This window comes from Oryzias latipes, chromosome 12, assembly GCF_002234675.1.
Source record: "Oryzias latipes chromosome 12, ASM223467v1".
NCBI classification, from domain to species: Eukaryota; Metazoa; Chordata; class Actinopteri; order Beloniformes; family Adrianichthyidae; genus Oryzias; species Oryzias latipes.
Window position 1 is genome coordinate 27,704,449 of NC_019870.2, and position 23,793 is coordinate 27,728,241.

The 23,793-nt window shown below is 44.6% G+C and overlaps 1 protein-coding gene across 1 annotated transcript in view; it reads left to right on the top strand.

Moving 5' to 3' along the window:
* megf10 (multiple EGF like domains 10) overlaps window positions 1-23,037 on the top strand; it is a 58,575-nt gene extending 35,538 nt beyond the window's left edge. Inside the window, exons 10-25 of the mRNA XM_011482096.3 lie at window positions 284-458; window positions 3,879-3,999; window positions 4,263-4,426; window positions 5,630-5,732; window positions 6,301-6,447; window positions 7,700-7,834; window positions 8,119-8,247; window positions 8,328-8,456; window positions 10,169-10,297; window positions 15,724-15,852; window positions 15,966-16,193; window positions 20,948-21,054; window positions 21,130-21,253; window positions 21,577-21,621; window positions 21,695-21,904; window positions 22,330-23,037. Coding sequence (XP_011480398.1) covers window positions 284-458; window positions 3,879-3,999; window positions 4,263-4,426; window positions 5,630-5,732; window positions 6,301-6,447; window positions 7,700-7,834; window positions 8,119-8,247; window positions 8,328-8,456; window positions 10,169-10,297; window positions 15,724-15,852; window positions 15,966-16,193; window positions 20,948-21,054; window positions 21,130-21,253; window positions 21,577-21,621; window positions 21,695-21,904; window positions 22,330-22,496 — 2,242 coding nt within the window. The 3' untranslated portion in view covers window positions 22,497-23,037. The remainder of the gene's footprint in view (window positions 1-283; window positions 459-3,878; window positions 4,000-4,262; window positions 4,427-5,629; window positions 5,733-6,300; window positions 6,448-7,699; window positions 7,835-8,118; window positions 8,248-8,327; window positions 8,457-10,168; window positions 10,298-15,723; window positions 15,853-15,965; window positions 16,194-20,947; window positions 21,055-21,129; window positions 21,254-21,576; window positions 21,622-21,694; window positions 21,905-22,329) is intronic.
* The last annotated feature ends 756 nt before the right edge of the window (window positions 23,038-23,793 follow it).

The following is a 23,793-nucleotide window of genomic DNA, read 5'->3' on the forward strand; positions in this document are numbered from 1 at the left end:
AGGCACTGCAGAAGGTCAGGGCTCCATAGAGTCATTTTCAATGAGGATCAAGCTCAGAGTTTAGTTGGTTTGGTTGGAACATTTTTTAACAATATGCTAATTGAATATGCTAATTGGAAGCATTATTTAACTATCAAATCATAACCATGCTGAATTGAATCTGGGTCTGATTATTACGTAATAATCTGTTGTCAGTTTGGACCCAGACCTGGCTGGCTTTAAGCAGTTCCTGTGTAAAGTTGTTGTGGTGGTGATGACAACGCATTTCTTTTTTTTTTACCAGCTGCCACCCGATGACCGGGGAGTGCACGTGCAGACCCGGTTGGTCGGGTCTGTACTGCAATGAGACATGTTCTCTGGGATTCTACGGCGAGTCGTGCAAAGAAGTGTGCCAGTGCCAGAACGGAGCCGACTGCCACAGCGTGACCGGGGAGTGTACCTGTGCTCCAGGCTTTACGGTACTGCGGCCCTGCTTGTCATCGTGACGCTGCGTAATTGCAAATCTCCCTGTCTCCTGGGCATTAAAGGAAGCGTGAGCATTCATTTTTAGAGTTAGAGAGCTTATGATCAGCAGGATGCAGGACCTCCTTTGAATTTCTGCAGCATTCAAATGTGTGTAAACACAAAAAAATTCTGAAAATCCTGGATGTGAAGAGACTAGAAAACCACTGAAACACTCTAAGGCCATCATTTCTGAAACATGAAATGAATCAAATAATTTCAATCTTTTAATAAGCCTTTCTGAATTTGAGGATCTTCCAATTTTTTGCTGGTTTGAGCTGCACGTTTTCTTCGGAGTCCCTGTCATAAAAATGAATTATGGATTTGGGAAAACTGGAGACTTGGTCATAAAAACATGAACATTTACTCTGAGGGAAATCAAAAGAACAGGGACCTGGTGTGGTTAGGCCAGAACAGACACTGCGCATGTGAACATCATGGCTTAAACACAAAACTATACATCTAAACAAAATGAGTTGATGAGAAACAACTGAGTCTCTAGGTTTAGTGCTAGTAAAAGTCCCCAAAAGTCTTTGATCATATCCTGATTACATACATATGACCTCTTTTTTTTTTTTAATACAAGATTGTTAAGTAAATAGGGTTTATTTCATTTTGAGCTGAACTTGTCACACATCATATCTGTGATGAAAAACAGGACAAATTCAGGAGTCCAAGAAACCAGATTTATTTTATTCAACTTGAAGGAGCCCAGATCCTGGAGAAATTCATCCAATGTACGGATGCTAAGGAGATAGTAGACTGTAAGCGATTCTGAATAATCTTGAGTCTGAGCAAAAATGAGCTTTCTGGGATGATCAGCAGGTAGAGAAGAGGGGCGGAGTGAAGTCCTCGGCACAGCAAATGGATGGAGGTGTGGCTCCAGACACAGAAGTCGGAAAAGGGAGGGATGCTTGTTGCAATGTGGTAGAACTCAGGAGCCTGGGGCTCAGTCACAAGCACCCTTGACTTTGCAATCTAAATAAACTCCAGAAAGGTCTCTGGGAAAAAGGTTTCAAGAATTGCAGAGGTAATGGGACTTATAAGGCTTGGTCAGAACAGTGTGGCAGGGAAACAGGAGCAGACAATGGCCATAGCAACGTAAAGCAGAGAGCATGGTTGAGCAGGGGGGTATTCCAGGAAGCATGTTTAAACTAGCCTGACTTTAACCCTGAACTCTGGCTGAAATCCGCCTGAACTTGCTTACTCGGGGTATGTCGGTTCCAAAAGACCGGATATGAGTTAGCGTTATTACGCTCGACTTGGTAACCCTGGGTTAATGCACGTGCACGGCAAGTACATAAAGACATTCTCAATAGATCGCCGATTTCTGAAGTCACCATGGAAACATGTGGAGAAGAAAAGAGAGCGCTATACTTCAGTGAGACGGAGTCTGACATTAATGACGGCGTATGAAGATTATACGTCCATCAAAAAAGTAACACGGCTGCATCATCAGCAAAAGAAAGAGTTTCTGCTTGGAGAAAAACAACAAAGTAAACGCACAAGTTTCTGATCTAATTTCCATTTTCCTTGTGACGTATATATATATATATATATATATATATATATATAACTTATCCAATTTTGCCAACTTAAATGAATTACTTCAATTGGTAACAAGTAATTGAGTTAAATTTATTCAACCTAATTTCTTACGTCTATAAAACTCAATAATTGTTAATACAACTCAAATTTACGTATTTATCTAACTATATTCCACAATACTCCATTAATCTTTTTATCATCTTAATTACTTATATTTCTTGAACTCTCATATGTCTAAGTTTGAGCCGGCAGATATGCTCGTTTTTATAACAAAAAGGACGGGAGAAAAAATGCGCGTTGCGCACAAATTCATTAACAAATTTTCCATCACTGTCATTACATGCAGTACCTACAGGGGTGTTTTATAAATTCATCATCCTCTCCTATATTCTCACTCATGGTGCAGAGACGTAAGCATAGTAGGACAAAATAACTCGGCAAAACACAGTAAAACAGCTAAACAGTTAAACAACTAAACACATTTTGTCAAAAACCCGCACTTAAACCCAAATACGTCCAGACAGGCAAAGGGAATGATATCCCAGAATCCTTTGCGGTGCCGATCTAACAGCAGCACCAAAGTTACACCTACTTAATTGAATTAATTTAAATGAAAGGAAAATAGTTGTCTAAAAACAACGTGTTATTTTTAAACTGACCTAACAAAAAAAATGATTTATCTTAACTGAAGCAAATAATTAAGTTAGATCAAAGTGAAAAAGTTTCTCTTTCCAACATCCATATGTGGTCTTATCACCCTCTCATGGTGGAAAAAGTATTATCTGAGCTTCTTCATCCACTAAATCATCTTCAAATGGACACGCCATGCTGCTTCACCTCTCTGAAAACAAACTAACCTTCAACTAAATCTGCTCCAGACCAGGTTATGTTCAGAGCATGAGTTGCTATGGCAACTTGACCGACCCTGAAACATGCCTCCATTTCTGGAACCGAAAGCTGAGGTTATCAACTTCCTTAGCCTCAAACTTACCGTGGGATCTAGCATAACCTGCTTTCTGGAATACCCCCCAGGTTAGCTGGAAATCAGGCTGAATGGCGAGCAGACAGGGAGACAAGCTGGCAGAGAACAGCCCCGGTGAGTTGACTGAATGTTTGCAGTGCAACAATCCAGCAGAGGGTGATGGACTGAGGCAGAGGTTTAGAGGAGCAGGCACAGGTAAAGGAAATCAGACAATTAGCAGCAGAAACCCAGAAAGAACTGGCTGCTTCATGGACCCAAAAGTCTTTAAGGAGACAGAAAGAAAACAAATAACTGTCCAGTGGGCCCTCACTTTATCATGGTTCACGTTTCGCTGTTTCACAATTTTTTAGTGCAGTTTTGCAATATTTTACAATTATTATTTTGCACAGTGAATTGTGTTCTGTGACCTGATTGGCTGTTGACCTTGTCAATCAATCTCCTCTGAGCCGTGCCTCCTGTACAGAATGCGTTCAGTTTGCCACATTTACACAAATTTTTGATCCTGATCAGATCTTTTTTTTCATTCTGTAGTACTGGATGTATTTTTCTCTGAAGCTTTGATAGTTTAAACAAGAGAGAAAAGTGTCAAAATGTTCATGTCTGTCTGAGAAAAGAGGATACAGTGTGTAGTGAGGACTTTTACAGCCTTAAAACATCTGCCTACACTGTACTTCCATCTAGTGGCAGAAGTCTGAAGTGACTGCAGCCATTTTCGCCTTGCTCATGTGCTTTTTTTGGGTCAAAAAAACACATAAATGAAACATCTTCATGCATGAAGTGTTGCAGCCAGAAAAAGTTCAGCTGCTTGGAGCTGTAGATGTCCAACCTGTGCCCTCTGACCCCTCAGGGTCACAGGTGTTCCACTCCATGCCCGGCGGGCTCCTATGGACTGAGCTGCTCATCCAGATGCTTTTGTAAGAACGGAGCTCGCTGCTCACCTGTGGATGGATCCTGCTCCTGTGCACCAGGTGAGCTGAGGGGGGGAGTCAGTGAAAGGAGGATGTGAGGAAAAAAAAGAAAAGGAGGATGGGAGCTGAATTTTACTAATATTTGTTGTCTCCATGGAATTACCTTCTGACAATGATGACCGGAGCGGGTTTTTAAATATTTTTCTAGTGTGTTTATTAACGAGGCTCCAGCAGCCTGGAACTCTGGACAGGGAAAAGCAAGAATAGATGTGGCAGCTTTGATTTAATAAAGAAGAATCTGCTTTCTTGTGTGTCTGGATCAGGCTGGCATGGGGTGGACTGCTCCATCAGCTGCCCCAGCGGGACATGGGGGCTGGGCTGCAACCTCACCTGTGCATGTGCCAACGGGGGCTCCTGCAGCGCGTTGGACGGCCGCTGCACCTGTGCTGCTGGCTGGAGAGGAGAGAGGTGTGACCTGCGCTGTCAGGTGAGAGGACGAGTATGGAAGTTTTGAAGTCATAATTCAAAGTATTATGCAAACTGGTAAATGCAATTTGCAATTTGATCATGCAATTTAAAAATGTATTTATTCAATTGACAGTTAAATATTTAAATTTACAATTCAATAAGACAATTTTGAAAATAAAATAGTAATAAAAAATAATAAAAAAACAATCTGCAATTTACAATTCAATATTTTAAAAACAACATTTCAATACATGCTTTGCTTTAAATTTATTTTAGAGTAACTTCAAATCTATTGCATTGTAAAATGCCATGCTGTTTTTGTGTCAAAATTCAAATGACATTGCAGAACAGCGCCCCCTGGAGTAATGCTTTTTTATTTGCATAGCATGGCGCTTAATGGGTGTCAAAATTGAAATGTAAACTGTCAGATGTTCATCAGGGCGGGGCCTACCACCTTCCTAAATTAGATCAATCATTCATTCATGCACATTCATACAGTGGAGCCACACTGGAGACGGGGGGGGTGAAGTGTCTCGCCCAAGGACACAACGACTGGGGGGGGAGTAGCAGGGTTAGAACTGCCGACCCTTCGATCATTAGACGATCTGCTCAACCACCTGAGCCACTGCCTTTATTTAAAAATTAAATATTTAGCTACATTGTTTACATATAGTTTGGAAAATATTTATTTCGGTCACATCTTAATATTTAATTTGCAAACTAAAAGTTTCATTTTATAAAAAACTAACACTAAACATTTAGACCTATAAAAAATATGTAACTGTAAATTAAACATTTATCTTGCTAACTGAATATTTAGTTAGCAAGAAAAATATTTAATTAACAGTTACAGTTAAATGCAACTTTTGTAAATACACGAAGGTGAAAATATTTATTTAAAAAATGAAACCTGTTTACCTTTGAAACAGGCTAAGTAACCCAAAATATTGCTATTTGTCACTTTAGAAACGGAGCCCCATACAAATCTGCTTATTGTTCAACAAGAAAGAGGTCTCTACTTAAATAAAATTTCCAGTGATGCTAACCTTTATTGTTCCTGCATCAGTCACCACATGCTTTCATCTGTTTGTTCGGCTAAGGTTGGGGTTAGAGTTAGTCCCCCCCCCCCCCCCCCCCACACACACACACATCTGTTCTGGTCTTCTCGTGTTGTGTCATGCTTACCTTTCACCTCATACATGCTTCATCCCTCCCTCTTCAGGACGGCACCTATGGTCTGGACTGCAGGGGGCGCTGCGACTGCAGCCATTCTGATGGGTGTCACCATTCAACCGGCCACTGCCGCTGTCTGCCCGGATGGACCGGTACGCAACCAGAACCACCTGTCGAACGAGCAGATGTGTTCTTTTTCAGAAATCTAGGAAAAGAAACAGATGATGGTTTTAGATGATTTGATCATCTGCTTGAGAATGAAGCTTTTTATTTTACTGTCTTTTTCAAACATGACCTTTACATTGTGGTGAACAGCGTTCTGGCTTTTGGAGCTCCGAGAGCAGACAGGGACTAGGACTTGACTCTAACAGGTAGTGTCCTAAGTCGGGTTTGAGCTTTAAGACCCAGTTTGAAGCTATCAAGGGCTGATTCCCAGCCTGTGACTTCATGAGCACCACCCAGTGGGCTGGGCAAGGACTGCAGCCGAGGGTTTGGGTGAAGGACTCAAACAGAGGACTTTTAGTTTTATTGATAACTGATAAAGGTCAGGAAGGACGATGAGTTATCCTCACGGCCCCTTGAAGGGGCCAAGGTCTTACTGCTTTGACATCCCCGCTCTATCAGGTGTACATTGGTGTTAAGAAGCTGCAAAGGTGGGGGCAGCTGGAAGCAGGATAGTAGTTCAACACCTGTGGCTCAATGTGTGTGCTCTTGGAGCAGGGATCCACTGTGACAGCGTGTGCGCCGAGGGCCGCTGGGGGCCCAACTGCTCCACCCCCTGCAATTGTAAGAACGGAGCATCCTGCTCTCCAGATGAAGGAACCTGCGAGTGTGCTCCAGGATTCAGAGGCACCACCTGTCAGAGGAGTAAGTCCTGAAGCAGAACCTGTGTTCTGTGTTACAAAAGCGTTTCCTGTGATATCGATGGTGTTTTGCTGTCTGCAGCCATGAGGAGATCCTTGTTATGCTAAGCACTATGATAGGCTCTAAATCCTGAATCAAACTCCTAGGATATTACTTTTTGGTTTCATTTCCAAAGAGGTGATCTACAAACTATTTCTAAAAAAAACAACCCAGAATAACAGGTGAAACTTGATATAGGTCTGTTATTGCATCCACCTGCAGACAAATACATCCATGAACGTCTTTGTTTTCCTCGTCTGAACTGGAATCTGGATCTAACCTGTTCGGCTGGATAGCTCTGAAATTGATCACTATTTTTGTTGCACCAGTACTGGTAGGTTGGAGGTTGTGAGGGGCTTGTGGGAAAGAATTTAAACTTGCTCCACACCAACAGTCCTGTCTGCAAGTGGATGCATCGGAATGGAGCAGAGGAGGGAGCTTGTGCCCCGCCCAGCGAATTCTCCACATCACAACTACAAGCTTTCAAATGAAGTCCTGCTGCTCTGCAGAAACTATGTCATAAAAAACAGCATCATCATAATTAGGGTGTATTTGGATGGATGGATGGATGGATGGATGGATGGATGGATGGATGGATGGGTGGGTGAATGGGTCAACTTTAATGATCCCGAAGGAAATTTCAAGTGGCCAGCTGCCCACACTTAAAAAACACAAGCATTCCTAAAACAAATAGAAAACACAATAAATAGATAAAAAGATAAAAGCAAATATGAACAATCACCTAAAATCAAGTCAAGTTGGGACTGACTGGAGAAATTTGGTCCGCTTAAAGTGAACCAGAGTTCGTTTCCCCCAATAATCCGGAACAAATCTTCAGTCTGAATACACCCAAGCAGACCCTCATCCAGGACTAGGAACGGCTCTCGGACCCATCTTTGGGGGTGGTCTCCGTGTGTTTCCAATCAGACTAAGCTTCGGTTCGCTGTGTGATTTCTCAGTCCTAATACAATCCGTCCTTGGAGCGGAACAACTGAACCAAAACGGCTACTGTAGCAGACGTAAACAGAGAAGGAATGAAGAAACCGCTGAGTCGCGGACAAATATAAAGTAACGATTGTTGTGTTTTCTAACAGAAAAAAGGGTTCAACTGTTTATTTGTTAGAATGTTTATTTTAACACAGCTGAAAACGCTTCTGACACGCTTTTCTAAGCTTCATTGGAGGCCTTTGCTCCTCTGCCCTGTGTTCTTCTGCAGTCTGCTCTCCAGGTTACTTTGGTCACCGCTGCAGTCAGACCTGTCCTCAGTGCGTCCACAGTAACGGGCCGTGCCACCACGTCAGTGGACACTGTGACTGTCTGCCTGGTTTCAGGGGGGCGCTGTGCAATGAGGGTGAGTGTCATATGAACAGCGCATCCTATCATATCGGCTTCAGTGGTCTGCAAGGAGCTGCTCAGTGACACGCAGCAGCTGCTCCACCTCATTCCTCTGCATTCCTCTTCAAAACGGGATCCCCGCTCCTCTCACTTTGTCGATCCTTTTAAGAAAGGATTTTCTCTGCCCTTTATGAACCCTTTGGAAAAGTCGTGTTCCATGTGACCTAAAGCTCAATGGAGCTTGTGCAGAGAGGGACAAGGCTGCTGCAGAAGCGCTCTGATGTTTGCTGGTGTCTGCAGTGTGTCCCAGTGGCCACTTTGGGAAAAACTGCGCCTCGACCTGCCACTGCACCAACAACGGCACCTGCAACCCCATCGACGGCTCCTGCCAGTGCTACCCAGGGTGGATTGGCAGCGACTGTTCCCAGTGTGAGTTTAACCAGTACACTCATTGGATGTTGTTTCCAAGGAAACGACGATGAAACTCAGTCTGAATGTCTGTGCTGCAGCCTGTCCACCCGGATCCTGGGGACCCAACTGCATCCACACCTGCACCTGCCACAACGCCGCGGGCTGCAGTGCCTATGATGGAGAGTGCAAGTGCACCCCTGGGTGGACGGGTCTCTACTGCACTCAGCGTGAGTGACTTAACACACTGACCCACCCAGGAGAGCTTTGACACCACCCTAACCAGGACCCCTCTGAAGGACGGCACATACACATATGCACTAGACCAGTGGTTCTCAAACTTTTTCTTTTGTGCCCCCCTTTGGAGGAGGAAAAATGGTCATTTCTCCCCCCACCGCTAAAAAACCCGTGACAAAATAAGTCAAAAACGTTCAACTTTAATAACATATCAAAATCTTAAACATTCCTGCTGCTAGAGACTAGAAAAAGAAAGGAAATAAAGGATCATTCACTTAAGAACAATATAACATGTTAACACAAAAAGTTGTGTTAATGGCTGCAAAGTGACTGCTTTGTGCTTTGTGCTACTCATCTACTGTGCTACTTATCTTTTCAAAACAAGGTTGCAGGTTTGTTACTGCAACCCTCAAGTCCTGCTCAATACTGAGCCTAGCTCTGTTCTTTGTTGTCAAAGTGGAAACAGCAGAAAATCTCACAAAGACGTAGATTGGAAGTAGAAGGCCCCCAGCTTTCTGCCCCATGAGTGGATGTTCCCTCTCCACACCCAGCAGAAATCAGTGTCTGTGCTGTAAACCTCTTCCTCAGGGTGGAGTCTGACGTGATTTCAGTGAACTGATCCTCCTCAGCAGAGCTCAAACCAGCAGCTGCTGCTGCGTTAAATGGATCTCTCAGCCAGTTGTGTTGAGCTCTGATGTCTGGGAAATATTTGAGAAAGAATCCTGGCAGGGAAGACACCTACAAAGAGAATGATCCTTTATACAAAGTATAAATACATGAAATAAAGAATCATTCACTTTCAAATAGAGGCTTCAGATAGACGTGAAATATGGCCTTTTAAGGCATTTAGGTTGTGATATTTTGGTTAAAAACTCCATATCATAAATGAAACACCACTGGGAACGTTTTTTTTTCTTTTTAAATGTCATGGGGGACTTTAAGCAAAACACCAACAGAAAAGATATTGTTGAGGATAAATTTAAGAAAACTCTGAGAAAAAAACAAATACCCTTCATCTGCTGATAAAGGTCAAGGCAGGCATGAGTCATCTCATGAGTCAGTTTTTCAAGCATTACAATGACCTGAACACTCACTTCTGTAGTCTGGAGACTTTTATGAGATCAGATGTTTCATCATCTATTTCTGGCTTTACTGATATTTAACCAGATTAATTATTGAGCTTGGTCATTGGGAGAAAATATCATGATTGGTTTTGGAATTTTTCAACTAAAGGGAAACCTTGTAAAAATCTTTCCGTTCAGACTTCATCTGCACAAATCAGCGAGGAAAATCTGGGGAAAACTTTCAATGAGAACAGTCTGACTAAATCACAGACGGAAAGTGTAAAAAGTCACTGGGTGCTGGAAGACAAAGAGAAATACCCAGAGAGTTTCTGTGAGGCAGTTCGGGTAAAGCTTGGCAGAGGCTTGGGAGAGAAGCACAGAAGTGAGCACTAGAATGTCATGCAGGTGACTGAGGTCGGTCGATAAAGTCCCGATTTTAGACCTTAATAAACTCACATAAGTCATAAATGTGTTTCTGAACTCTGTAAATCTGTAACTTTCAACTGGATCCTTGGGTAATCCCTTATTTTATTTTTTAACATGGTTTGTGTCTGTCTTCTGGTCTTCCAAAACTGGACTAACCTTTCTGGTGAGAGAACAGGTATGGGAAGATCCTGTTGTGACAAAGACCTCTGTTTCAGGCTGTCCTTTGGGTTTCTATGGGAAGGAATGCTCTCAGAGCTGCAGGTGCAGAAACGGTGCAGACTGTGACCACATATCTGGACAGTGCACGTGTCGCATCGGCTTCATGGGACTACACTGTGAACAAAGTAAGATTCTGGGTATCCATCGAGCACAATTTTCTATGACTGTTTTTCCCCACTCAGTGAAACACCAACCTCTCTCTCACTGTTGCAGTTTTCAAGTGTTTTTCAAATGTATCTCTTGCTAATTTTTTGTTTTGTTTTTGACTCTTTCCTGGAGTATTTCTGCTCCAATCACCAACTTTATCTCTTAGTTGGAATCCATCCATCCATCCATCTGGAGCCAGGTCATGGGAGCAACATCCTAAGCAACAATGTCCAGACCTCCTTCTCCACAAAAACATATTTCAGTTCTGCAGGCTTAACCCATTGCCTGTATGTGAGAACTGGCAACTAAACAAAATAGCCAACTAAATAAACTTCATTTGGTTAGATCCGACAGTACGTCATTTTCTATGGGTGGTGTCACACTCACTCGGTCCAGGTCTCATATACAGTCAGTGGTTCAACCCCATGTGCATCTGGGGGGTATTCCAGAAAGCATGTTTGAACTACCCTGACTTTAACCCTGAACTCTGGCTGAAATCCGTCTGAACTTGTTTACTTTGGGTATGTCAGTTCCAAAAGACCGGATATGAGTTGGTGTAATTACGCTCGACTTAACACGGCTGCATCATCAGCAAAAGAAAGAGTTTCTGCTTGTAGTAGAAGAACAGACAAAGTAAACGCACAAGTTTCAGATCTTATTTCCATTTTCCTTGTGACGCACATATATATATATATATATATATATATATATATATATATATATATATATATATGTCACAAGGAAAATGGAAATACACACAACATGAGAGACAATGAACCACATGTCATGCCGGCTCAGACGTCGCCCGGCCAAACAAGGTCTGCGTCAGGTGCTGAGGAACCAGAGCACCCTGATGGTAAGTGGGCTACTGGAACAAGACGGAAATGGACTAGATGAGAACAAGGTTCTGTTAGAATGCTACTACTCAAGTAATCCCACCCAGAGGGGTTACATGCAGAGAATGTGGAATGAATGGATGCTTCGAAACCCACAATCAAGGCTAACTGCCAAACAACTGGTAGCTCAGTGCTCTAACATCCACAAACGGCAACTCCTATCACAACTTGAAATTGAAGCGATACAATACAATGCCACGGGAGAGCCAGAACAACAGGTCAGAGAGGAGGTTATGCCACACTCACACCCTGAGATTGGGTACACAGCCCCAACAACCACAATTACGCTGAGCGAGGCAGCAACTGACCTGAAAGACAAGATCATGTCTACAATGAAGACTAGGCAACCCCGACACCAGCTACAACGGTTAAGTGATGTACCGCCTGAAAGTCTACTGGAAACTGTAAATGAAGCATTGAGGGCAATTCCTACCACAACCATCTCAGAAACCAATGAACTGGTTTACACTTCAGCAGCAGTGATCCTTGAGATGCTTGGCTACAAGAGCAACCCTGGAAGAAAACAGTACCCACCATGGAAGCAACGGTTAGAGGCTAAAATCAAGGCAACTCGGAAGGATGTGAGTAAGCTGACAGAGGCTCAAAGAGGTACAATGAGAAAGCAAGTACCTAAGAGATACAGCCAGATGCCCATACCTGAAGCACTGGAAACTGCCAAACAAAGGCTCCTAGCCTTGAGCAGCCGCCTAAAGAGGTACACAAGAGACAATGAAGCCAGATGAATAAACAGGCTCTTCGCAACTCAACCTGCAAAAGTGTACGCTCAGTGGCAGGGTCAAAACAGCCGAGCAGACCCACCAAGGCTAGAAACTGAACAGTACTGGAAAAGTATATGGGAGAAACAGACAGCACATAACAGCAATGCCCAGTGGCTGGTCTCTCTAAGAAAAGAACATAGCAACCTCCCTGAACAGAATCCAGTAACCATCACAGTGGCAGACATCCAAGAAAGAGTCTCAGGTATGAAGAACTGGACAGCACCGGGCCCTGACATGATACATGCCTACTGGCTAAAGAAGCTTACCGCACTCCACGAGCGCCTGGCAGCACAAATAAACCAGCTGCTAAGAGATGGGACTCACCCCGAATGGCTAACGGAAGGGCAAACGATCCTGATCCAGAAGGATCCCTCAAAGGGTGCAGTCCCATCCAACTACCGGCCAATAACCTGTCTGTCCACAACATGGAAGCTCATGTCAGGCATCATTGCAACCAAGATAAATAGTCACATGGATCAATTCATGAGTAACACACAGAAGGGCATTGGTAGAGACTCCAGAGGAGCCAAACACCAACTCCTGGTCGACAGAACAGTCGCTCAAGACTGCAAGTCACGACACACCAACCTGTGCACAGCCTGGATTGATTACAAGAAGGCCTATGACTCGATGCCACACACATGGATCACTGAATGCTTGGAGCTGTACAACATCAACAGGACTCTAAGAGCCTTCATAGGAAACTCAATGCAGCTGTGGAAAACCACCCTTGAAGCCAATGGGAAGCCACTTGCACAAGTGTCCATCAAATGTGGGATATACCAAGGTGATGCTCTGTCCCCACTGCTGTTCTGCATAGGTCTCAACCCCCTCAGTCAAATAAAAAAATAAGACTGGCTATGGATACCGACTCAGAAATGGGGCCAACATCAGTCACCTCCTCTACATGGATGACATCAAGCTATATGCTAAGAGCAAGCGTGACGTTGACTCCCTGATCCACACCACCAGGATCTCAGTACTGACATTGGGATGTCATTCGGGCTCGAGAAATGCAGCCGGATGGTGACAAAGAGAGGCAAGGTAGTCCACACAGGGGGGGTCTCACTCCCAGAAGGAACAATAGAAGACATCGAGGACAGTTACAAGTACCTTGGAATTCCACAGGCAAATGGCAACCTGGAGCAGGCAACAAGGAAAGCTGCAACAGCTAAATACCTCCAACGAGTAAGGCAAGTCCTGAGAAGCCAGCTCAATGGCAAAAATAAGACCCGGGCAATTAACAGCTACGCACTGCCAGTTATCAGATACCCTGCAGGAATAATAAGATGGCCAAAGGAAGAGATACAGACCACGGATGTTAAAACACGAAAGCTCCTCACCATGCATGGAGGGTTCCATCCCAAATCCAGCACCCTGAGACTGTATGCTAGCCGCAAGGAAGGAGGCCGAGGACTAGTGAGCGTAGAAGCCACTATCCAGGATGAAACATCCAAGATCCATGAGTACATCAAGCTCAAGGCCCCAACTGACAGTGTGCTCAGTGAATGTCTCAGGCAATGGAGAGCAGAGGATACAGTGCTGGAGGACAGATCCTCATGGGAGGACAAACCCCTGCATGGGATGTACCACCGGACCATAACTGAAGTGGCTGATATCAAGAAGTCCTACCAATGGCTAGAAAGGGCTGGCCTACAGGACAGCACCGAAGCGCTCATCCTGGCAGCCCAGGAACAAGCCCTGAGCACCAGAGCAATAGAGGCTCAGATCTACCACACCAGACAAGACCCAAGGTGTAGGCTGTGCAAAGAGGCCCCTGAAACAATCCAGCACATAACTGCAGGGTGTAAGATGCTGGCAGGGAAAGCATACATGGACCGCCACAATCAAGTGGCTGGAATAATATACAGGAACATGTGTGCAGAATATGAACTGGAAACCCCAAGGTCAAAATGGGAAAAACCTCCGAAGGTGGTAGAGAATGAGAGGGCAAAGATCCTGTGGGACTTCCAGATCCAGACTGATAGGATGGTAATGGCGAACCAACCAGACATTGTAGTGGTGGATAAAAAACAGAGGAAAGCCGTTGTGGTGGATGTGGCAGTGCCAAGCGATGGGAACATCAGGAAGAAGGAACATGAGAAACTGGAGAAATACCAGGGACTCAGAGAAGAACTGGAGAAAGCATGGAAAGTGAAGGTGACAGTGGTGCCTGTGGTAATTGGAGCACTCGGGGCAGTAACCCCCAAGCTGGAGGAGTGGCTACAACAGATACCTGGAAAGACCTCAGACCTCTCAGTCCAGAAAAGCGCAGTGCTAGGAACAGCTAAGATACTGCGCAGGACCCTCAAGCTCCCAGGCCTCTGGTAGAGGACCCGAGCTTGGAGGAGAAACCACCCGCGGAGGGTGAGAGGGGCGTTTTATATATATATATAACTTATCCAATTTTTCCAATTTAAATGAATTACTTCAATTGGTAACAAGTAATTGAGTTAAATTTATTCAACCTAATTTCTTACGTTTATAAAACTCAATAATCTTTTATACAACTCACATTTACATATTTATCTAACTAAATGTCATATTACTCCAATTCAATTAATATTTTTTCCATCTTAATTAATTACAATTCTTGAACTGTCATATGTCTAAGTTTGAGCCGGCAGATATACTCATTTGTATAACAATAAAAAGAAAGAAATAATATATACAGCATGCATTCATTCATCTAACAATATTCCAACTCTGTCATACTGGAACCGGCAGTAGGGGTGCTATATAAATTCATCATCCTCTCCCTCCCTCTCGCTCATGGTGCAGAAAGAATTAAACATAGTATGACAAAATAACTCGGCAAAACACAGTAAAACAGCTACAACTAAACATATTTAGACAAAAAGTTACACCTACTTAATTGAATTAATTTGAATGAAAGTAAAATAAATGTCTGATTACTGTGTTTTTTTAAGTTAACTTAACTAAAAAAAATGATTTATCTTAATTGAAGCAAATAATTAAGTTAGATCAAAGTAAAATAGTTTATTTTTACAACATCCATACGTGGTCTTATCACCCTCTCACAGTGGAAAAAGTATTATCTGAGCTTCTTCATCCACTAAATCATCTTCAAATGGACACGCCATGCTGCTTCACCTCTCTGAAAACAAACTGATTTTCAACTAAACCTGCAGACCAGGTTATGTTCAGAGCATGAGTTGGAGCTTTAATACCCCCCTGGAACAGCCAAAAGACACAGCCCTTCCAGCTTGTCCTGGGTTTTCCCCTACTGGGCCACCTCCCACAACCTTATGGCAGCTTGATGTATTACACAAATCAAATAAATGATTTATGCATTTGACCAATCCGATGGACTCTTTTACATCATTGACCAATCAGATGGAGGCCTTTTATGTTAGATGCTTGCCTCCCATGTAGATGAGGGTCATTTGGAGTATAATTTAAGTTATGTTGACTCTTATTTAAATTAAACTGTTGCAGTGAAATGGAAATAATGTTTTTAGTTGTTTTGCTATTTGTTCATTTATCGTAATTTATATCATCATTGCAATATTGACCACTAACATCACAAGGTTTTCCTCATATCGTGCAGCCCTATTTTGTGTGAAGGAGCAGCGGTTCCATCCCTGCTGCTCCCACAACCCAACAGTGGATAAAGAGACAACAGCTGGAGGAATGAATTGGGTTATCCAGTGGCTGCTTGTTGAAATTAAACCCCGAGACCACTGTCTTCCTCTGTTTCTTCATTAGAGTGTCCTCCTGGCTCCTATGGTTATGGCTGCCGCCATGTCTGTGACTGCCTCAATAACTCCACGTGTGACCACATGAGTGGAACGTGCTACTGCAGTCCCGGCTGGAGAGGCGCTCGATGCGACCAAGGTCAGAGGATCCTTTCACCTGGAATTAACTGTGTTCTTATATGTTTTCATATCTAACTGCATTACCTGACATGAATCGAGAGCCTCTGACTCTGCATATTCTTCTGTCTGCAGCCGCTGCAGTGGTGGTGGGCGACCTCAACAGTTTGACCAGTGTAGCCATGCACATGGACACCTACCAGATAGGAGTCATCACAGGAATCATTGTCCTGGTTCTGCTGGTGCTCCTCCTCCTGCTCCTCTTCATCATGTATCGAAAGAAGCAGAAGAGCAAAGAGCCCACCATGCCGCCTGTCAGCTACACATCAGCAGCCCGGGTCCCACCTGATCATCTAGTGGCAGGTACTTCATGATTCAAGACACCTCTAATGCATGGTGACAATTGTCACAGCAGGACGCAGAGCCACCCCACCAATGAAGAAATCTGAATTACACATTTTGTAAATCACCAAAAATCCTTAATCTACTTTAGGATTATTGAGACTATCATTACACCCCCATGCCTGACCGAAGATTTGGGGTATGTGGCTTGATAAGTTCTATTTTGATTTCAAACATGGTTTTCATGATTCTGGTGGATCATCTCATTGATTGATCTCACAAGTTTCCTTGATGTTTGCAGAGATTATATTAATTTATTTACTTTTATTTAACCAGGATAAGTCCCATTGAGAATATTACTCCATTCTTTCAAAGGGAGTCCTGGCTCAGACAGCAGGACTGATCAATACCAATAAAAGACCATAATACAATTCAAAAATTATTTAAAACGTTTACAAGTCACTGATCTCATTGCCATGCCTTGATCAAAAATTCAAACTCGCTTGTTCGGCCCAGATCTATTCATTTCCAGTCCTTTTGGTAATCCTATTCCAGGTTGCAGGGGCAGTGAATTGAAATGCCACTTTTCTAGCCTCAGTGTGAACACTTGGTACTGTCCAGCCACTCACACAGGTATGGGGGGAGCAGATGCAAAAACTCGTATAAATAAACATATACCACTGAGTGAGTATACAAATCTGCAGTGCTGGCCATCCCACATGTGTGTAAATTTCACAGTGGTGTGTGAGGCTTACAAATTTCATTTCATTCATTTTCTCATTTTTAACATTTGAAGTTTATAACATTTATACTTTATACTGATTTCTGTACTCAAAACTTGCACTACTTAACAAAATAAATATTCCTTTAAAAACCCGTTCTCTGAGCACCAGCCCCTTCCAATTCATGAGAACAAGAGGGTTCTCATGAGCTGACATAGACCAATGAGAACAGCCCCTTCCAGGATGAGTCTGCGCTGCCAGCCCCGCCCCCAGGCTAACACACACACCCACTTTCTCCATGGAGCTAGCGATGTTTGGCAAAAACGCTTTCCCTCTGCTTTAAACAATAGGCACATCCTCTCAGTAACTCAGACATTTGCGAGCATTGTGATAATAATCTACCCGACAGCTAGATGCATACACTGTGGTTCTGCACTCCTGTCCAGGCTCTCTGGCAGCAGGTATGTGCCGATTTATCAGTCTGGCTTAAGGTTTAAATCACGGCCTCACCGTCACTTTGTGTGCTTGGTGACATGAGTGCCATCGATATAGACCATTGTTTTTCAACCAGTGTGCCGCGGCACACTAGTGTGCCGTGGGAGATGGTCAAGTGTGCCGTGAGAAATTGCCCTCATTAACTGATCTAAAAGCGATTACCATCTCCAGGAAATCAGCTCTTTGTTCATCCAAACAGGCCCTGATAAAACACTGAGAAGTTAAGCATATGAAATATCATAAAATTATTTTTTCTTTGTGTTTATTTGATTCTATTAAAGACATTTTGATAAGAATAACGGGATACCGCGATTTAGCTGCAGCTATAACTGTAAGGAATAGTCCCGCCCCTTTAACTGTCTCCACCAATCATTCTTGAAGGCTTAATCACATGTCATCAGTCTGACCAATCAGAAGTGGTTAAAGTATTCACTTCCTTGTTTCGATTTAGCGCAAAAAAAGTCTCTCTGTTCTAACAAAAATACCATCTAAAGCTCGTCTTTAGCGGTGTAGCTTTCCACAGAATCTGGTATCAGACTGGAACAAGTGAACAAAACCACGAAGCTCAAAGACGCTGGTCTTTCTGCGGTCGGCGGATTACGGGCACTACATCTCCCATGATGCAGTAAAGTGACTGTCTTAGTGCACAATGAGTCTCTCCTCTTAACGTGTTAAAACAACGAATACACATCAAACAGTTTTTGAATCTTTTGGCTTAATTTTTAATACATCTTTTAGAAAAAACAGCTGCAGCTTCCAGCGTTTTCTGCAACAATTATCACAAAAATGCATGTGAGATTGCAGAGCGGCTGTAGATCAATACAGACTGAGCTTTTTCTTTTTTTTATTTATCTATTTTTTTGGATGCTGGTGTGCCGCGGGATTTTTGTCAAGGTTAAAGTGTGCCGTGCGGGGGGGGGCCCAGCGACGCTGGATGGGCTGTCCATCTGCACCTGGGGCTGGGACGGGACGGGACAACCCTCTCGGGGCCCCCGGTCGCTCTGGGTGTCATCCTGCGGGGTCTGGGGTGGGGTGGGGCTTGTTGGCCCTGTCCTGTGGGGGGGCGTTCTGGGGGGGAAGGGGGGCCTATTATTGGTACGGGTCGGGGGGGCTGACGGGTCGGGGTCTCCGCTGAGGCAATCAGTGGTTGCCTTGGCCGGTTGGCCTCCTCGGTCCCGTCAAGGCCTGACCAGAGCTCCTCTAGGGCCGGCGTCTGGGGGTGGGGGCCTGGGCTTGCTCTGGGGGGGGCGACGCTTTCTGGCTCCTCTCTCTCTGTGTGGGGTGGGTGGTGCCGGGCCTGGGGTGTCGGCACCTCCGGGGGTGGGGCCGGGTGGCCCTGGCCCCTTTGCTGGGGGGGGGGCTGGGGGACAGCTGTTTGACCACCGGGGGACAGTCTACCAGCTGTCCCCAACTTACCCCCTTCCTTATATAACCTCATATTAGGGTGAGGGGGTGGGGGGTCTAGCCTGCGATGCGCCTTGGGGGGGCTACTTGGCAGTGGCCCCCCTCCTATGGTTGCCGTATGGAGTGGGCCCCCCTCTTTCGGTTTTATTTGCACCATAGACATGTAGGGTCCTTGGTAGGGGGGGTGCTTGGACATCACTGCAAGCAAGCAGCAGATGTTCTCCTGGCACCCTACCCGCCAATTTTAACCGCACCTTAGACATTTAGGGCCCCTTGATGGGGAGGGTGAGGGAACATCACTGTGAGCAATCAGGAGATGTCCCCTTAGTGCCCTACTCGCCAATTTTAACTGCACCCCCCTTAGTACACACACCCCTCCCCCTTCAATATATACATTCCAACATAAACACACACACATGCACACACACACCCTCTCAAACACACATACACGCACACACATTTTGCAAGGAAGGTGGGACCTGGTCCTGGGTCCATCTGTCCCCTACCCCTTCCCTAGTCGGGGGTGCGGGCCCCTTGCCAAGGCGGCCGTGTCCCCTGGGTGCCGGCTCCCTGGGCCCGGCGGTGCTCTCTCCGCACGGTGGGGGCGTTCATATTACACCTGAGCCGGGGGTGTTCGTGTCCCTGGGGGGTGGGTCCTGGTCCTTGCCCCTGAGCGCTGGGCCCCGCCAAACTTCCAACAGTGGCCGAGCCTGGTCGGGCCATATTTATAACACCCCTTGTGGGCCACCCTTTTTTCCCCGGGGTTCCCCCCTCCTGGGCGGGGGCGGCGGGCCCCTGCCTTGCTCCTCCCTGGACCAACCGTGGGCCGGGTGGGTGGCTGCCTGGAGTGCGGAGCGGGTCTCCCTTGGGGGGTCCTGGCTCGTACCTGGGGTTGGGGCGGGGGGATGCCCGGAACTCCTGGGTGGTGGTGGGGTGCTCGTCTGGGGCTGGCTCTGGGGGCCTCGCGGCGGTCCTGCTTCCCCTTGCCTGGGTGGCGGTCTTGGTCGCCCGAGGGGCAGTTGCTCCCTGCCTGTTCCCGTGTGGCGTTGGGGGAATTCCGGCTGCCGCTGCCGCTGCTGCTGCGGCGGGGGTCTGGGTGTGGGGGTGGCTGGGCGCTCCTCCTCCTTCTTTTCACATTCCACCATCCATTTTAGAAGAACATAAACACTCACCTGAGCACAGGTGTTAGCTCACCTTTGCACTAATAGTTTGCATGATTGAATGAATGAAAGATTTCACACTAGTTGGTTTAAAGACATAGGTATGCGTTCGTAAACACTATCTGTTTTGTCTACATGTTGACATGTGAACATTTTTGCAGCTAGCAGGTGTGTTGATAACATTTGAGTGTGTGCGAACAGGCCCCGCCCTTTTTGTACTACACTTGAACCGTACCGTAATGATAAACAACCAGAAAAGAAAAAAAAAACAAAAAAACAAAAAAACAATAGGCACATCCATCTTTGCAAAAGTGTGGATGTTGTAGGTTTTTTGGGTAAAATGTAGGCACGCTGCAGAGGCCGGCTCTAGGTTGACGTCATTAAATGGGCGGCACCCACAATGAGAGAAAGGCGGGGCCTCAGAGATTGGATTGTCTCACTTCCGGGTTGGACAAAGAACTCGCTAAAATAACTCGGATTTCATTAATAAAGGTCTTTCTTTAGTGTGGCAAAGGTAATATATGATCATATACATATACTTATTCTGAAAGGCTTGAGTATATGGGTATATACGGTATATAGGCCCCTTAATATCTAAAGTAGAAACATTCATTTGAACACCATGTTGAATGACGGTTAACAAGAAGTTCTGATGACTTTATCTCCAAGATTCCTTTATTTTCCTCAGACTTTGCTCACAAAAAGCTTTCCTTCACGATTGTAGTCATTAACAACAGTTGTAAAATCACAACTACACTTGTTGTTTCTTCTCTTACTGTTTATTAACTGCTGAGTGTCATCAGAGTTAATTAAAACAAATTCTATATTTTTGGACTCTGTAAACTTTGATTCAAACTCCCCTTTGGCATAAATCCAGGACCTTAATCTTTATAATAAAAGTCAAGTTTTAATGTTTGAAATTATAAAACGTAAAATAAAAATGGAAGTAGTATGACAGCTTCATTCTCTTTCATGTCATTTTGCCATTTTCCAGACACCCCGACCAGCGAGGTCCATCCGAGTTACTTCTCCAACCCCAGTTATCACACGCTGACTCAGTGCATGGGCCCGCCGTACGTCACCGGTGCCTCGTATGGGAAGGTATGAAAGTGCTTTCGTAAAAACACAGACGGGTCTGTAGCAGAACTGCTCCGCAAGTCTCAGTTTTATTTTCAGACCAAATTTGGCCAGCCATCTGCTGGCACAAAGAGCCTGGACCAGAGAAAACCAGTCCAGTTTGTGGCTCCCACTGGCCCTCTGAGTGCTGAATGGAATCAAGGGGACTACATGGATGACCTGGGTCAGTGGTGAAACACAGCTAAAACACATTTCACACTGGTGTCAAGCAGGTGACATACAGGTGAGACAAAGGTTAAACTCAAGTCTCACAGTAGTCGCACACACGTGATACACAGGTGTCACAAAGATAAAACACCGCATTAAACAAGTGTCACAGTGTGACACAGCTGACACACAGGTCAAGAGCAGGTGACATCACTGTGTCTTTCATTTGATTTAATTTGTTTTACTTACAAACTTGGAGTTTTGTAACTTTGCTTTGAGGTGTTCATTTGCAGGATTATCATCCTTCTATCTTGTGATGGCCATTTTCTTTTGTGCTAGGAGCTTATGGAGTGCAAAGAGGACACCCTGGAAAGTCTTTAAGAGGTGGGGTTGAATATAGAAGCTGCACTTCTCACGTTGACAGCTCATTCATTTCCTATTGGTTTGTCTTATCCAGACCTGGCGAAAGGTGCCGCCTATCATGCCAGCACATGCTCCCTAAGCAGCTCGGAAAATCCATATGCCACAATCAAGGACCCCCCTCTGCTGACAGCCAGAGGGACAGAATGTGGCTATGTGGAGATGAAATCTCCAGCCAGAAGGGATTCAGCGTATGCTGAAATAAGCAACAGCAGCTTGTCCAACAATCGCAATGTCTATGAAGTTGGTGAGTGAGCTGCTCCTTGTTTGGTTGGTTCTCATTTTGCATTGCATGATGTACGACGACTGTACACAGATCATACTCCCATCCAAACTGCATTTTTGCTGAGTTTGCTTGAATTTGGCTCAAGTGACATCCTTCTGGGTGTAACGTCCAGTGTGTCAAAGTTCAACTGAGTCAGCTCTTACACTGGATTTCACTGTGTAGCCAGCCATGAAATTCCTACTGGAAGAATGGGAATGGGAACAGAAAAGGAAATTCATTCTCCTTGTTGGCATGTTGTTACAAAAAACAAATTGTTGGAGTTCTGATGACAATGTTTCGGCAGTTTTCTACATCCCACAGAGACTAGGATTCTATGGCAGAACAGGCTGCATTGTGGTGCTTTGTCTGCTTTCTTCAGCTGTAAACAAGCTTGTTTTTGTTTTCAGAGCCAACAACCAGCACCAGCCAGTCCTGTGGAGACAGTAGCAGCGTCCTGCAGTTTGGACAGGAGCCATATGATCTACCAAAACATAGCCACATCCCCTGTCACTATGACCTCCTTCCTGCCAGAGATAGTCCCTCCTCCGAGCTGCAGGAGCCAGGCAGTGAATGAAGTCAGACTTGGACCCGGGACCCGTTTTACCTTCTTGTATCACTCCACAGCAGATCTCCTCTTCTTTTCTTTTTGTAATCTCCAAGACTTTCACTGTTTTATATTCTGACTGAAAGGAGAAGCATCTGTGTTGCTAGTATGTTTTAATAACAGCTGCTGTAGCAGCATCTTTTCACTCGTGCAGGCAGGCGGCCTCAGTATCCCTTTGACAAAGCACTACTAACAAAGACAGGCTTCATTTCAGCCCCTCAGTGTGCCTCTGAAAAGCTCCCTCAACATCCTTTACCTGTGCCGTGTCTCATCACATCAGGACAGGACTGATCAGATGTTTTCTGCTCTGGAGATGAGAAGCAGGCTGTAAAAAAATGAAGTTTCAGATTCTGAACATGCAGCATACGGAAGCTTTCTGAACACTGCATGTAATATTCAGCACTGATCAGATCTCTATTTTTATTACTGTTTATTTTATTATTGGTATTGTGCTGATTGTTTGAGTTTATGTGTTTGTATTAAAGATGAAATGGATTGTTTCAGTAAGAAATGGAGACGTCTTTTTGAAATCAGCAGTTTATAAAGATGACTATGTGGATCCACTGAGTTGAACCTGAACTGACAAACCTTTTCAGTCAGCAGGATGCAGTAACTAAGACCCACTCCGATGATCTTCTGATCTTTTTTCCAAGCATTCACAGTGCTCTTTTAGTTATGATTATGCTGTTTTCAGTCAATAAACCTGTGTCATTTACTAGGACATAGTTTCTGCAGAGCAGCAGTAGTTCTACAGAAATTTGGCTCCAACTTGTGGGTGGGACCTTTGGTGCAGAGCAACCCCAAATCCCTCCCCTCCCTGTCACTGAGAGCTGTTTATATGCTCTTCCGCTAGTTCACAGCCTCTCAAAACCGCTAAGCTAACATTAGTTGTGCAAGAAAAATCGCAAGCAATATTGGAGCTATCCAGCTGTTGAGTTTTGATCGAGATTCCAGCTCAGACGAGGTAAACCAAGGCGTTCATGGATCTATTTGTCTACAAGTCATCAGAATGGAGCGGTGCAGAGAGACTTTGGCCCCACCCATTTCAGTTTCTACATCCTAACTGACAGCTTTTCAAACTGCAGTTTTCATCTGCTCCTGATCTACCAGGATTTAAATACAGAAATACTCAGAAACACTGTTTTAATCTGAAATTTCTTTTATATTGTCCTCCATCATCGGACAGATGCTACAAGAACATGTGAAAAAAATCCACAATTTACATTGGAGTGGGTCTTTAAACAATTATAAAAATAATACACTGTGG